This window comes from Passer montanus, unplaced genomic scaffold, assembly GCF_014805655.1.
Source record: "Passer montanus isolate IOZ18808 unplaced genomic scaffold, ASM1480565v1 scaffold140, whole genome shotgun sequence".
NCBI classification, from domain to species: domain Eukaryota; kingdom Metazoa; phylum Chordata; class Aves; order Passeriformes; family Passeridae; genus Passer; species Passer montanus.
The window spans coordinates 273,894-288,515 of NW_024360942.1; the positions used below are offsets into that span (position 1 = coordinate 273,894).

Here is a 14,622-nt window from a genome sequence, read left to right on the forward strand (position 1 = left end):
TCTGGGGTCAGGCCGCTCCTCGCCCCCCCGGGACGGCCCCGCCCGCCCCCGCCGTGACCTGCGCTGTCCCGGCCGCGGTGCCGAGCTCGCCCCACAGGGCTGGTCCCTCACCCGCTGGTATCGGGGGGTGTCCCGGGGGCTTGTCCCCCTCGCGCCGGGGGTTCCCCGCCCTCCTCCGCCGGCTCCGTGGGGTCCCCTGGGGCCGCATCCCGTTCCCCCGGTACCGTGCCCCGTTCCCCCGGTGCCGTGAGGGGTCCCCGGGCCTGTTCCCCTTTCCCCGGGCCGTGCCCCTCTCCCCGGCCCTGCTGTTCTCTCTGGTACCGCGGTATCCTCCCCGGGGACCGGTTCCCGGCTCCCCGGTGCCGTGCCCCGCTCCGTGCCCTGACACCCCCGGGGAGCCACCGGGCCCTCCGGCCCCTCACCGGTACCGAGTGCCCCTCGCCGGTGCTGCGGGGCTCCCCCGGGGCCCGGTCCCACCCCCCGGAGTGTCTTGAGGTGCCCCCGCCCCAGTTCTGGGGGCTCCAGGGCTCAGCGTGCTCTCCCCGCAGGTGGAGGATGCCCTTTCCTACCTGGACCAGGTCAAGATTCGCTTTGGCAGCGACCCTGCCACCTACAACGGCTTCCTGGAGATCATGAAGGAGTTTAAGAGCCAGAGGTAAAGCCAGGGTCCTGCACCCCAGGGTGCTCCAGGGAGCTCCTCAGCCTTTCACAGAGCCCCAGAACATCCTGAGCTGGGAGGGTCCCCCAGGGATGCTCAGCCCAGCCCCTGTCCCTGCACAGACACCCCAAAAATCCCACCCTGAGCATCCCTGAGAGCTCCTGGAGCTCTGGCAGCCTTGGGGCTGGGACCATTCCCTGGGCAGCCTGGGCAGTGCCAGCACCCTCGGGGGCAAGAACCTTGCCCTGAGCTCCATGCCAAGCCCTGCCACAGCTCCAGCCCTTCCCTCAGGTCTCAGCCTTTGTGGGGTCTCTCTGCCTGGGCAGAGCCCCCCAGCCTTCACCCCATCATTCCCCCTCTGCACACTCACTGCCCTGTGCCCCAGTGGTGCAGTCCTGTGAAGCTGGAGTACTTCTGCCCATCCCATCATTTTCCAGAGGTGAAATCCACAGGAGAAAGCAAATCTGCTTTTGCTTTCCACTCTGAAACACACATCTGGGAAATAAGTGAAGCAGCCTGAGCAGAAGCTGTGACCTGCCAGCCCTGGAGGTGTTGGCTGTCTGTCCTGCCCCTTTGCCAAGCTGCACACTCCTCTCTCCTCTCTCCTCTCCATGGGTAACATCCCAGGGTGAAGCTGCAGTGCTCATTCCTTCTAATTGGGCTACTTTTTTAAAAAATAATTGCATCCCTAAGTTACCAGATACTTCACATTTCTCTTGGTATTTTCTGGGCTTAACTTGTGTTTCTGATTTGGATACAAGTAACAAACCCCTCTCAATTTTAGCATTGACACACCTGGAGTCATCCGACGTGTTTCTCAGCTTTTCCATGAGCATCCTGACCTCATTGTAGGATTCAATGCATTTCTTCCTCTGGGCTACAGGATAGAGATTCCAAAGAATGGGAAATTAAGTATACAGTCACCTTTGAATAGTCAGGTAGGTCACAGAGCTCTCATTCTCTAAATAAACTGTTCCATGTGTCACTGGACATGTCTGCACAGTTTAGGCTGTGCAGATTTATGTGTAGTGCACGTTGCTGTTGTTTTTAGATGGTTTTCAAACCTGTCATAATGGGTGTAATATAAATTTAAATGTTTATTCAAAGAATCATAGAGTACTTTAGATTGGAAGGCGCCTTAAAGGTCACCTGGTTCCAACTCCTAATTTATTCTCAAACCAGGTAGTTTGACTTACACAGGAATGATGATTCTGCATGGAAACACCACTGCAACACCAAACATTTCAGTCGTGTTTGGAAACTGAAATTGGAATTTCTCAGTCTTCCACTGAGAAACCAGGAAACTTGCTTAGGAAACAGGCAAAAGAACTGTGAAATCATTGAATTGTTAGGAGAGATCTATAAGATCATGGAATCCCCATCAGGTACTGTTGGTGTTAAACACACTTGCTGGGATGCAGATGGGTGTTGCCCCTGCTTGTTTTTTGTTATTATTTGTGGTTGTGGAGCTGAAACAGAACCATACATGAATTCTGCTGATAAACTTGTGGTTTAACTCCAGTTAGCAGCAGGAACTACCTTTTAAATCTCAGCTCCCTCAGATCTCTGTTACTTAGGAATTAACACCTGTAAGGGTGTTATGTTTAATATACCACTTAAAACTGGCAGCAGAACCTGCACTGGTGTTTGGTGCAGCCTCTCAAGTAAGGCCAGTAAGGCTGTGACAGCCACAAATCAGGTGGTTCCTACGCCAGGGAGAACTTCAGGCATTATTTTAACTGGTGGAGTTAATAAAACAGGTAGGGAAATTTTTTGGTGACTGAAAAACTTTTCCTTCCTTCTTCACGGGACAATATTTTTTAGCTGGAGACCTTGCCAGCACTGCTGCTGGGTTGTTGTTGAGCTGCTCCCTGATCTTTTTCCAACCCATCTCGTGTGTCCTGTGCCCCCAGGTGCCCCCAGAGCCTGTTCCCAGTGCACTCCCTGGCAGTGGGCTGGTCTTGCACTACTCCCAGGAGAATTCCCACAACCACAGCGACTGCTCCGAGGAGTTCCGGCAGCAGCTTCCCTACAAAGAAGATAAATCTCAAATTCCCTTGGAATCTGATTCTGTGGAGTTCAATAATGCCATCAGTTATGTGAATAAGATCAAAACACGTTTCCTTGACCATCCAGAGATTTACAGATCCTTCCTAGAAATTCTTCACACTTACCAGGTAAAAAAGTCTCCTGTGGAGGAGGCAGTGGGTTGACACTGGAGCTGTTGGAGTTGTGGTTGTCAAATTTAATCTCTGCCTGTTGAACAGACTTGGAGTTCCCAAGGACTTGTCTTCATCGATATTCACAGGGAATGACAAAAAGTGAGAAAACTGTGGAACTTTGTGGGGTATAAAGATGTTGTAGCCAGCCCTGTCCTTACTCACCTTCAGTTGATTTTGTGATCCTGTGTGTGAGAGGAGGCTCTGTAAGAACCTGGGGCTGCCTCAGAGTCCTTTCAAGTTCTGTGGCATTTGTGTTTTTGGCTCAGGGTGAGTTTTCTGGCAGAGTGGGGGATCTTTTGACTCTGTTGAACATCTGTGTGTCTCCTTCCAGAAAGAGCAGCTGAACACCAAGGGCCGACCCTTCCGGGGCATGTCAGAGGAGGAAGTGTTCACTGAAGTGGCCAATCTGTTCCGGGGACAGGAGGATCTGCTCTCAGAGTTTGGACAGTTCCTCCCAGAGGCAAAAAGGTCTTTGGTATGTGCTGAGAGCAGGGCAGGATATTGAATGCTCTTTCTGCATGTAGAATATTCAAAACATGGAAAATCAAACAGCCAGTAATGAACATTGCTCCTCTTCATTGTTTGGATTTTCTCAGAACAGGTGACTTAACCACGTGCTCTGTGTCCTGTTAGGACTCTTTGTTTGTGAGGAGAATGTTGAAATCATTATTTATTTACTTCAGTTCACAGGAAATGGACCATGTGAAGTGAACAGTGTCCAGAAAACTGAGCATGAGAAGAATCTGGAGCACAGCAAGAAGCGATCCAGGCCGCTGCTGCTGCGTCCTGTTTCTGGCCCAGCAAAGGTATCTTTCAGCAAGTAAAAACTTAGAATAACCTCATATTACTTGTGCTTAGTAATTGCTGAGATAAAGGTGTAATGAGTAGTATCTTTGATGTATGTAGGTGTATGAGAAACAAAATTTTGAGTTATTTTAATTGCTGTAGAAAAAGGGAATTTTTAATGCATTTTGAAATGTGTGTGGTAACATGTTTGATACTAAATATCACGAGCTTCTGTGCTAAGTATTGGCCCTGGTAGGGGACAATTTATTGCTTCTATGCAGAATCTCAAGTGATTATCTTTTTTTGTTGTTTCTTCTTAGCTGGGAGACAAATTTGACAGAGATTGCTGTGAGGACGTGACACAGCAATGCCAGATCACTGCTGGGGAAATACAGGGTCTCAGCCTTTGCAGGGAGCTGTTCTGTGTCAACGGAGTGGAATTTGATGGCATTTGAGTCACAGCATTTTAAATATAACTGCTTGTTCTTTTAACAGAAGAAAATGAAGCTGCGAGGTACCAAAGATCTGTCAGTCGCAACAGTGGGGAAATATGGGACACTGCAAGAGTTTTCCTTCTTTGACAAGGTCAGTATTTGTCCTTTTCCCACATTCTCTGGACTTATCTTCAGCCTTTTACATGGTTGTTAATTTGTTGGTTTTCTATACAACTTGTGTGTCAGCACTTAAGACATTCCCTGACTTTTCAGGTAGAGAAAGACCAACAAAAATTAAAATAGGTGGGTTTGGAAGATGAATAGACTGATAATGAATAATTTTCTCAATACAAGTGGCATTCAGGTGCTGTGATCATCTCTCCAAACTGCTGCAGGTGCGCAGGGTGCTCAAGAGCCAGGAGGTTTATGAAAATTTTCTGCGTTGCATTGCTCTCTTCAACCAGGAGTTGGTCTCTGGCTCTGAGTTGCTCCAGCTGGTTACACCCTTTTTAGGGTAAGTTACTAACTTACCTCTCTGCCATGTGGTACTTTGTAGGTCCTATTCTTGTTATTTTTTTGGGCACATTGTGAAGTTTTTTACAGAAGTTTTGTATTTAATTTAGAAGTATTTCCTGGCTAGCAGGTAAGAAAATTAAGTTTGATCTAGTAATAAAATCTGAACCTTTAAATTTATCTATACAGCTCTTAACGAGTGTTGTGAGGAAGATATTTTCCTCTGTCGTTCACACTTCCCATTTAATATCTCAAAGACTAATAAAGGTATAAACATGAAATCTGAGCACAGGGCTGTGAGAAGGATAAACAGCTCCAGCTCTGCTGTGAGCCTCCTGAGCTGTTTGGCTTGCAGCAGAACAGGGAGAGTCAAATGGCAAGGATCAGTTTCTGCTCAGGCACTTAAGGGGAGTGTTTGTGTGGTGAAGGGAAATAATTTTCCTACCTTAAGTGGAAAAAACAAACCCTAGAGCAATTCAGAGAGAATGATAACAGAGGTGAGATGTTGGTGAAAGATTTCTCCCTGCGCTGCTGAGTTTGTTTAGATATCTCTGCCTCCCTTTCATGACACGCATTAACCACCCTAAACCTGTCACACTGAAATAACAAAATACTTGTGTTTTTGAAGGAAATTCCCAGAACTCTTTGCACAGTTCAAGTCCTTCCTTGGTGTGAAAGAGCTTTCCTTTGCTTCTCCACTGAGCGACCGCTCCGGGGATGGAATGAGCCGGGAAATCGATTACGCGTCCTGCAAACGCATCGGATCCAGCTACAGGGCTCTCCCAAAAACCTACCAGCAGCCAAAGTGCAGTGGGAGAACAGCCATTTGCAAGGAGGTACTCTGGGGTCAGGCTGTTCAATCCCTGAACACACATAGAAATTGCAGTGGGGCGGTTCGTGCCACAGCTGCTGCATGTGGAGTCCCCTTTTCAGTGCTAATTCAATTTATTCAGCTAATTTATTGAAATAATACCCACATTTCACTAATTTTATCTAAACCTGTCTCAAAACACATCTCTAATACCTTTTGAGTCTGCATGCAGACAGGAACTTATTTCTATAGACAGAAAACAATATTGAATATCCTGAATTAATTTTCTACCAGTGGGCCAGTATGGCCTTTGGGAACATTTTTTCTCTGGAAGAGCCCCATGAGACAGTGGCTGAGGTGCCATTCCTGCTGTTGTGGGGAGCACTGCCTCCTTTATTTACAGCTGCTGATCACAGCAGAGTGATCTCTGTTTATGAGGTGATAGTGAAGGTGTTACTGAGTTTTCTGAACAGGGCCCTGCAGTTCCACACAGACTTTAAATCTGGGGAGCAGTGACCTGGGAATTAGGCCTGGAATGTCCTACAGAACCTCAGGAAAGAACTATGCAAAAAGACAAGAGAGAGAACCCCATGAGACCAGCTCTGGGCTCAGAAGGCCCTGCTCAATGTCATGTCTCTGCACTGTTGCAGGTGTTAAATGATACCTGGGTTTCGTTTCCATCCTGGTCTGAAGACTCCACTTTTGTCAGCTCCAAGAAGACTCCATATGAGGAGCAGCTGCACCGCTGCGAGGACGAGCGCTTTGAGGTACCTGTGCTGCTGAGCCCCCTTTCTGCTCCCTCAGAAAGCAAAACCTCTGGATTTTGCTGAACTAATTAGTGGCCAGTTCCTGAAAGTTCTATTGGCTTTTGTTGGTGTGAGATGGAGTTTGGTGTGCTGTGCTTGGAGTCTAATAGTTCTTCCTAGGCATGAATCCAGTTCTAAATTGCGTGTGACCTTTGGGAGAGCTGGCAGAGGTCTGTTCCAGTAAAAACCTTCCTGCTGCTTCCTGGCTCCACCCCGTGGGGCTGGAACACCTTCCACAAACCTGGGCTGTTCCTGCTCTGCCTGTTCTGACACTGATTTCTGGGCACTCTCAACAGCTGGATGTTGTCCTGGAGACCAATTTAGCCACAATCCGTGTGCTGGAGAGTGTGCAGAAAAAGCTGTCCCGCCTGACCCAGGAGGACCAGGAGAAGTTTCGCCTGGATGATTGTTTGGGAGGAACCTCAGAGGTGATCCAGCGCCGGGCCATCTATCGCATCTACGGTGACAAAGCACCAGAGATCATCGAGAGTCTGAAGAAAAACCCAGTCACTGCTGTCCCTGTGGTTCTTAAGAGGTAATTCCCATGGTGCTGTGTTCTTTAAGAAGCTGAAAAAGGATTTTTAAAGCAGTTTTAAAAAATAAAATGTGAGGATGTAGCCTCAGCCTGCACTGCTGGAAGTTCTGGTTGGACATCAGGGGGAATTTCTTCACAGAAAAAGTTGTTAAACGTTGGAAGGGGGTGTTCAGGGAGGTGGTGGAGTCCCCATCCCTGGAGCTGTTCAAAAATCAACTGGATATGGCACTTGCTGCTCTGGTCTGGTTGATAAAGCAGTGATTGGTCAAAGGTCAGACTTGGTGATCTCAGAGGTCTTCTCCAACCTAAATGGTTTTGTGATTCTGTAGGTGTCGTTTCAACTCATTATCACTGATTGTGCTTTCTCAAATTTATTCATTGCTTCCAGGAATCAGTTCTAGTTTACCACTGATAATTTCTTCCTGCACCACACTGAAATGTTTTGGGTGTGTTTCTGTGCCTGTCTGTCTAAACTGATGTAGATTGTTAATTTATGCAGATTGAAAGCAAAAGAGGAAGAATGGAGGGAGGCCCAGCAGGGCTTCAACAAGATTTGGAGGGAGCAGTATGAGAAGGCCTATCTGAAATCCCTGGACCACCAGGCTGTCAACTTCAAGCAGAATGACACCAAAGCTCTGCGCTCCAAGAGCTTGCTGAATGAAATTGAGAGTGTCTATGATGAGGTGGGTATGACAGGGAGTGAGCCCTCCTCCATTCCCTCCCTTGCTGGTGTGACCCAGGTGTGTCCATAGCACCTGGGACCGTGTGGAAGAGGTTGGAAATCAGATCAAAACCAGCTGTGGAAATCACCAACCAGTGGTTGGAAATCAGCTGTCCCAAGCACAGTGTTACACTGGCTTATTCCTCCTGGCAGAAATGCTCTTGAGCATGCATTGGAAGGATCTTTATCTGTTTGTCTCTTGATTACAGCACCAGGAGCAGCATTCAGAGGGTAGGAGCTCATCCACCAACGAGCCTCATCTTATCTTCATCTATGAAGACAAGCAGATTTTGGAAGATGCAGCATCTCTTATCAGCTATTACGTGAAAAGGCAGCCCACCATCCAAAAGGAGGATCAGGCAACCATCAGGCAGATTGTGCATCACTTCATACCTGAGCTGTTCTTCTCTCAGCCACCTGAACACAACATTTCTGAGGAATCAACAGATGAGGACAGAGAAAACCACCAGGGGCAGAACCTGGATACTCCTGAGCTGCGGAAAAAACACGTGCCTGGACCTCCAAGCAGTCCTTTGGAGACCAAAGCAACCTTCTGTGATGTGACAGCTGCTGAGCCCCACAACACCCTGGATGATGTTTACAGCCTCTTCTTTGTCAATAATAATTGGTATTTCTTCCTGCGCCTTCACCAGACTCTGTGCTCCAGGCTTCTAAAGATTTATCGCCAGGCCCAGAAGCAGCTTCTGGAATATCGGACTGAGAAAGAGAGAGAGAAGCTCCTCTGTGAAGGGAGGAAAGAAAAAACCAATGATCCAGCCATGGAGCTAAGACTGAAACAACCAAGTAAGGATAATGCAGGGCTTAGTTCATTCATAATGCTCTGGGTGCCAGTGCTCCATTGTGTATGTCTGAGTCACCAGGGCCAGCAGGCAGCTCTGTGAGGGGTGTGGAGGTGCAATCCTCTGCTGTGTTGGTGAGTTGTGGACACAGCTCCTTCAGCAGGGCAGTCAGGGTGTCACAGGCTGCTTCACAGAGACTTCCTGCCAGCCCTTCCTGTGCTCAGGTGTTCTCAGGTACCTCACTGTAGGAATCCGTTACTTTGATTTACAATGGAAACAGCCCCACAAAGAAATAGTTATTGCCCAGGGCAGTCCTGGAAGTGCATGAGGAAAACTGTCCCAGCCTGTCAGGGCAGCTGGCAGGGATCTGCCTGTCTGTGATGTCACTCTCTGCACTGGGTTTTGTGGATGAGGAAAACTGTCCCAGCCTGTCAGGGCAGCTGGCAGGGATCTGCCTGTCTGTGATGTCACTCTCTGCACTGGGTTTTGTGGATGAGGAAAACTGTCCCAGCCTGTCAGGGCAGCTGGCAGGGATCTGCCTGTCTGTGATGTCACTCTCTGCACTGGGTTTTGTGGTTCTTGTGCAGTGCTGCCTCTTGCACTGCTTGACTTCACTCTGCCTGTTCTGTGTGTGAAATGAGCTCGCTTTGCCCTGGCCAGGTGAGGTGGAGCTGGAGGAGTACTACCCAGCCTTCCTGGACATGGTGAGGAGCCTGCTGGACGGGAACATCGACCCCACGCAGTACGAGGACACCCTGCGGGAGATGTTCACCATCCACGCCTACATCGGCTTCACCATGGACAAGCTGGTGCAGAACATCGTGCGCCAGGTGAGCCTGGGCTGGGCTGCTCATCTCCCTCACACACAGCCAGCCTTCTCCCAGTCCCTGCACTGAGCTCAGAGCAAATCCAGAGAAAAGTTAGATCTGACAGGGAAATGCCCCAGCAGAAATTTAGTGACAGAATTTGGCTTCCATACAAAGAACGTCTTAGGGATTTATTCTTTCTGGTCTTTCCCAATGTTTTTTTGAGTTCCAGTCTTTTCAAAATTCTGCCATGATCAAAATATATCTGAGGCAACACAAAAAATGTCAGGTCCTTCTTACTCAAATCTGTCTTCCAGCTGTAGCTTTCTAGTTAAGGCACATCAGCTCCTCTCCTCTCCTCTCCTCTCCTTCATGAGAAAGAGAGGGAAACGTGGGAAGTCTCTGGAGTTTTCTGCTTCAGCTGAGTGTGATGCCATGCTGAATTTTACACTCCTTTCATGACACACTGAAGTTAACTCTTGGCCCAGGCTTGCTGACTGAATTCCCCCTTTTTTAATGGAAGCTTCACCATCTAGTGAGCGATGACATCTGCTTGAAGGTGGTTGAGCTCTACCTGAACGAGAGGAAGCGAGGAGCTGCTGGGGGTAATTTGTCATCCCGCTGTGTCCGGGCAGCAAAGGAGACCAGCTACCAGTGGAAGGCTGAACGGTGCATGGCAGATGAGAACTGCTTCAAGGTGAGACCTTGCTGCCAGGGAACTTCACAAAATCACTGAAAAACTTCAGAAAATCTCCCAGGTGGTACTTCACCTGGGAGAAGCTGGGTTTGGAAGCTCCAAGGTGAGAGAGTGAAGGTACCAAAATCAGAGCACAGACAGTGAGGAGACATTGTGGCTCGCTGAGAAGCCCTGCTGCTTCTCTCCTAGCTTCTATTTGTTGTCCAAATGACTTGTGAATATGCAGCATTTTATTGTGAACCCCTGTGGCAAATATTTTCTGTAACTTTATCACAGGTCATGTTTCTCCAGAGGAAAGGACAGGTGATCATGACCATTGAGCTGCTGGATACAGAAGAAACCCAGACGGAAGATCCTGTGGAGGTCCAGGTAACACCACAGTGACCATAGGGTCTGTGTACCACAGAGAAGATGTCTAAGAATGCTTTCCCTCCTTTATTGCTCCAAACTGTGAGGCTTTGCCAGGAGGACAAGTTTGCCAGGAGGGTGGGCAGATGACTGAAATGGTACATTAGCAAAAGAGTATCAACCTAAATCAGCCTCAGAACAATCAGCTTGGAAATAAACAGGTTCTTTGCAGTGTTCTTTGTCCTGATGAAGTGAAATCTCACTGGAACTTGTCTCCCTTGTGCAGCACCTGGCAAACTACATGGAGCAGTACGTTGGGGTGGAAGGAGCTCCCAACAACCAGAACGATGGCTTCCTCCTGAAACCAGTCTTTCTGCAAAGGTGAGCTGCCCTGAGCCACACCTGCAGCAGCTGCTGCTGCTGCTGCCTCCTCCCTGCCCGTGTGCCAGGGGCTTTGGGTGATGTGCCAGCCCTGGGGGAATGCACTCACCTTTGAGGGGCTGCTCCAGGCCAGTGAGCTGCATGGGAATGCTGAAGGAGAAATTTATGACCACTGCACTGAGATTTGTTCGTGGAACTGTGTTTGGAATGAAGCAGGATGGACTCTGGATGGGATTTTGGGTCTACTTTGTTCCCATTTCACTAAATATTTGTCAGAGGGTACAGAGGAAGATCCTGGAGAGAGCCTGAAAAATGAAACGTGCAAATACAAGTCCCATCCTTGTGCTGTGAGCCCTGTCAGCTGAGGAGAGCACTTCACCAGGTGTGACACATGCTTTGTCATCCTTGTTTTGCTCCAGAAACCTGAAGAAGTTTCGCAAGTGGCAGTGCAAGCAGGTGAGGGCCCTGCGCAGCGAGGTCAAGAGCTCCTGGAAGCGGCTGATCGGGGTGGAGAGCGCCTGCAACGTCGACTGCCGCTTCAAGCTCAACACCCACAAGATGATGTTCATCATGAACTCCGAGGATTACATGTACAGGAGGGGAGCTCTCTGCAGAGCCAAGCAGGTACATCTCCCTTTTGCTGCCTCTGCAGCCCAGGTGGTAGCAGAGGTTGGGGGTGGGAGGCAAAACGCAGGTACCAATAATTCCGATTCCACAATACCAGTTGCAGGAATTGTGGCTGAATTCCTGCAAGCTGCACCCAAAAGTTACTGCTCTGTGTTGGGTGTAACACAGAGGAGAGCTGCTAAATGCTCTGTACTTTGGATTAGTTTAGCAACCTTTTCTTTACATGCAAATTTTAAGCGTGAGTGGCAGCCATTAGGAAATAGGGGTGGTTAAACGGTCTGTGGTTTCCTGTTTCCGTTTGTGTTGTTCTCAAAGCATTGCACACTATTTGCACACCTCAGGTAGAGCGGAGGGCTTTGGCTTTTCCCCCAGGAGCCTCTCAGTGATCTTTACTGCCCTGCTCCCAGGTCCAGCCCGTGGTGCTGCTGAAGCACCACCAGCAGTTCGAGGAGTGGCACAACCGGTGGCTGGAGGAGAACGTGTCCATGGAGGCCGTGGACCTGGTTCAAGACTGGCTGATGGGGGATGAGGACGAGGAGATGGTGCCCTGCAAAACCACCTGTGAGACAGTGAATGTCCACGGGGTGCCAGTGAACAGATACAGAGTCCAGTACAGCCGCCGTCCTGCTTCACCCTGAGCACCCAGACAAGGCAGAGCTCTGCTGGTGAAGCACATTTACTATGAGAATAGTGGTGGGAATGCAATGTATGTATTAATGATATTTATCCAAGCAGCATTTTACTTTGGATTATCATGTATTTTCCATATGGCATAGACTTGTCTCCTTGCAGTGTAATCCTCCAGCCATCATGAAGAGACTTTGAAAAGCTTTTATGGGAAGGGGGCTCTTGGCATTGCCACACACTTTTTAGTAGTTTCCTGGCTTCAGGCCACTGCTGACCAGCTCAGTGAGGAGGTGAACTACCACTAGTGGCTTTGTTGGAGAGGTGGAGCTGGGCTGGTGTTTGAGCAGATGCTGGCAGCTGCTTCCACTTCCAAGGGTTTGATATTCCCTCTCTTCCTGACTGAGCTATCTTGGAGCCTGCAGAACTCTTCACTGTACCCTGGGAATGCCAGAGGGGCCAAGAGCCCCTGACACAGGGAGGCTTCATTATCCCTGTGAACCAACAAGGCAACAAATGACTCTTGTTCCTGGTGCTCTGGTGAGAAAAATGCCAAAACTGACACGGGGATGGCCAGCACTCAAGGCTCTGATGCTCCCTCATCAACCAAGTGTTCAAGAGCATGAACTGAGGGGAAGAACCCTGAGCTGTGGTGCTGGGATGGGAGTGATGCCCAGCCAGAGATCTCCAGCTGCCAGCACTGCTTTGGGAACTGAGGAGCTACTGCAGACTCTGCCTTCCAGAATATCCGTGGCGAGGAATGTCCATTGCGAGGTCTGGCTGGTTTTTGGGTTTGTGTTTTGCATGCTGGTGGGCAGCTCTGGATCTGGGCGTTTCCCTGAGCGTGCCCTGCCCCCGGGGCTGCAGCACAGCGGTGACATCGGCAGATGGAGCTCCCGGAGCACAGCTGAGAGCTGAGCTCCGGCCCACGGACTCTGCTGTTTCTGCTGGGTCAGCACAGGCGCTGGGTTTGCGGGGACACACGGAAATCTGCGAGGAGCAGAGTGAGATCCAGCCACAACCATCCCAGACGAGCGTCCGTACTGCTATCGAAGCTTTTTTTGCCATGAAGCCTAACACAGCCTGCCCTGATCCGTGCAGAACACTACATCTGACTTAATCTAGTGAGAAATCAAGGAAATTTACTGGTGTCTGTCCTGCAGCCCCGCTGTGACTTCACTCCTGTTTTTCAGGGGCCAAGGGCAAGCACGCTGTCCGTGGAGTGTATTACAAAATTAACATTTTTGAGGCATACCCAGCCTCCTTTCAGCTTTGCTTCCCAATTTTCCCTGGCTTTTGGGGCAATAACCCCCCCCCACCCTGAAACTTTCTGTGGCTTTGATTTTTAGGTTATGATTTCTGCCAGACCTGAGGAGCAGCCTGTAGGATTTGTCCTGGGTTATTTCCACTGTACGACATTTGGTTTCGCAATTGTCTCACTTGACAGTAGAAAAATTGGCCTTTGGGGTATGTTTAATAGAAAACTGTCCCAAGTCTTTGTCTTTTTTGCAAAATAATCTGTGGGAGGGAAGGAGGGAGGCCACTCTCTGGCATTCGTGGCCACTTGCACAACCACTGCCAGCAGAGACTTTTCATCAAGAGCCCGTGCCCTCCTGGGCTGGGTCTCTGCTAAACTTTGGTTCCTGAAATGATCTGAAGGTTCTTCCCCTGCCCTCATTGCAGTGATAATAGACCACGAGGCTCTGCAAGGGCTGGGGGGAGCAGGGGGACAACCCAGTGCCAAGCACAGTGTCCCCCTTTCCTTTCCAGCCAGCTCACCAAAACACACCTCAGTCCTGCTCACCTCTCTGCTGTCTCCCAGTGGAGATGACAATTGTGCCAAATTTTATGGTTTTATGATACAGAAAACTGTTTACTAGAGAATAGGTGGCAACTTGTGGCTTAAAATGCATTTGATTCCAGGTGTCCCAAGGTGGGCAACACACCTGGGCACCGTCCTGTTCCATCACCCATTCTAAGTGTACTTCAGGTATTTTTAAGCATCCTTATTTTGTAAACCTTAATTTATAATCTGAACTGATTAAGCAAGACTTTTGCCCTTTACAGTGCTATTGTCTCAAAGATGAGAGTAGCAAGGGATGTGAAGGGATTATCAGGCAGGTTTGAGAGGGGCTTGTTCATGTCTGAGGGTTTCAGCTGTGTATCTGCACGACCTTGAGTCAAGAGTTTGTTCTTCCATTTGTTTGAAGGATCTTTGCTTTTGGGCTTGTAATTGCTTTTGCCAGCTCCTTGAATGTAGTTTTTTTTATATTTATTTGCACATTCAAGTAAAATAAAATATTGATTTTAAAAGTCTGCAGCTCTCACTGTTTTACGTTTCTTTCCAACTAATTTAAACTTTGTGATGACCCCCAGAATTGACTGTCTTTTACCTGAAACTGGATTTTAAATGGGAGAAAAATGGAAGGGTTGAAGTTCCTGGACAGGCTGCAGGGTGTGCTGGTGCAGCTGTGTATCAGCAAGTGCTGTGTGAGGGCGTGAGCAGTGCACTCGCTGATGGAAAAGGGAAATACATTTCCTGCAAGCAGAGAAAAGCAAGAGGCTGCACTCACGTGGGAGCTGCCCAAACCCCTCCTGCAGCAGGGAGCCCAGGGGGTGGCACAGCTGCTCCACCAGAGAGGTCTCAAAAGCAAGCATAGGAAGGGCTGGAGCTGTGCCAGGGCTTGGCATGGAGCTCAGGGCAAGGTTCTTGCCCCCGAGGGTGCTGGCACTGCCCAGGGAATGCTCCCAAGGCTGCCAGAGCTCCAGGAGCTCTCAGGGATGCTCAGGGTGGGGCTCTTGGGATGGCTGTGCAGGGACAGGGGCTGGATTTGGTCCCTGAGGGTCCTTCCC

General features: G+C 49.3%; 1 protein-coding gene across 2 annotated transcripts; it reads left to right on the plus strand.

The window, feature by feature from the left end:
• The first annotated feature begins 72 nt into the window (after positions 1-72).
• On the plus strand, positions 73-14,086 carry SIN3B (SIN3 transcription regulator family member B). Of its 2 annotated transcripts, XM_039700366.1 has the most exons (19): positions 73-220; positions 549-655; positions 1,443-1,596; positions 2,572-2,835; positions 3,212-3,355; positions 3,564-3,686; positions 4,162-4,251; positions 4,496-4,614; positions 5,242-5,449; positions 6,075-6,191; positions 6,527-6,765; positions 7,265-7,448; positions 7,696-8,290; positions 8,947-9,116; positions 9,616-9,789; positions 10,066-10,158; positions 10,424-10,518; positions 10,938-11,142; positions 11,553-14,086. In XM_039700366.1, exons 2-19 carry the CDS (start codon positions 633-635, stop codon positions 11,781-11,783), a joined length of 3,228 nt encoding a protein of 1,075 aa, XP_039556300.1. In that variant the 5' UTR covers positions 73-220; positions 549-632; the 3' UTR covers positions 11,784-14,086. The 2 variants fall into 2 exon arrangements, with proteins under 2 accessions (XP_039556300.1, XP_039556301.1); XM_039700367.1 differs by lacking the exons at positions 73-220; positions 549-655; positions 1,443-1,596; positions 2,572-2,835; positions 3,212-3,355 and adding an exon at positions 3,478-3,481.
• Positions 14,087-14,622: the final 536 nt, after the last annotated feature.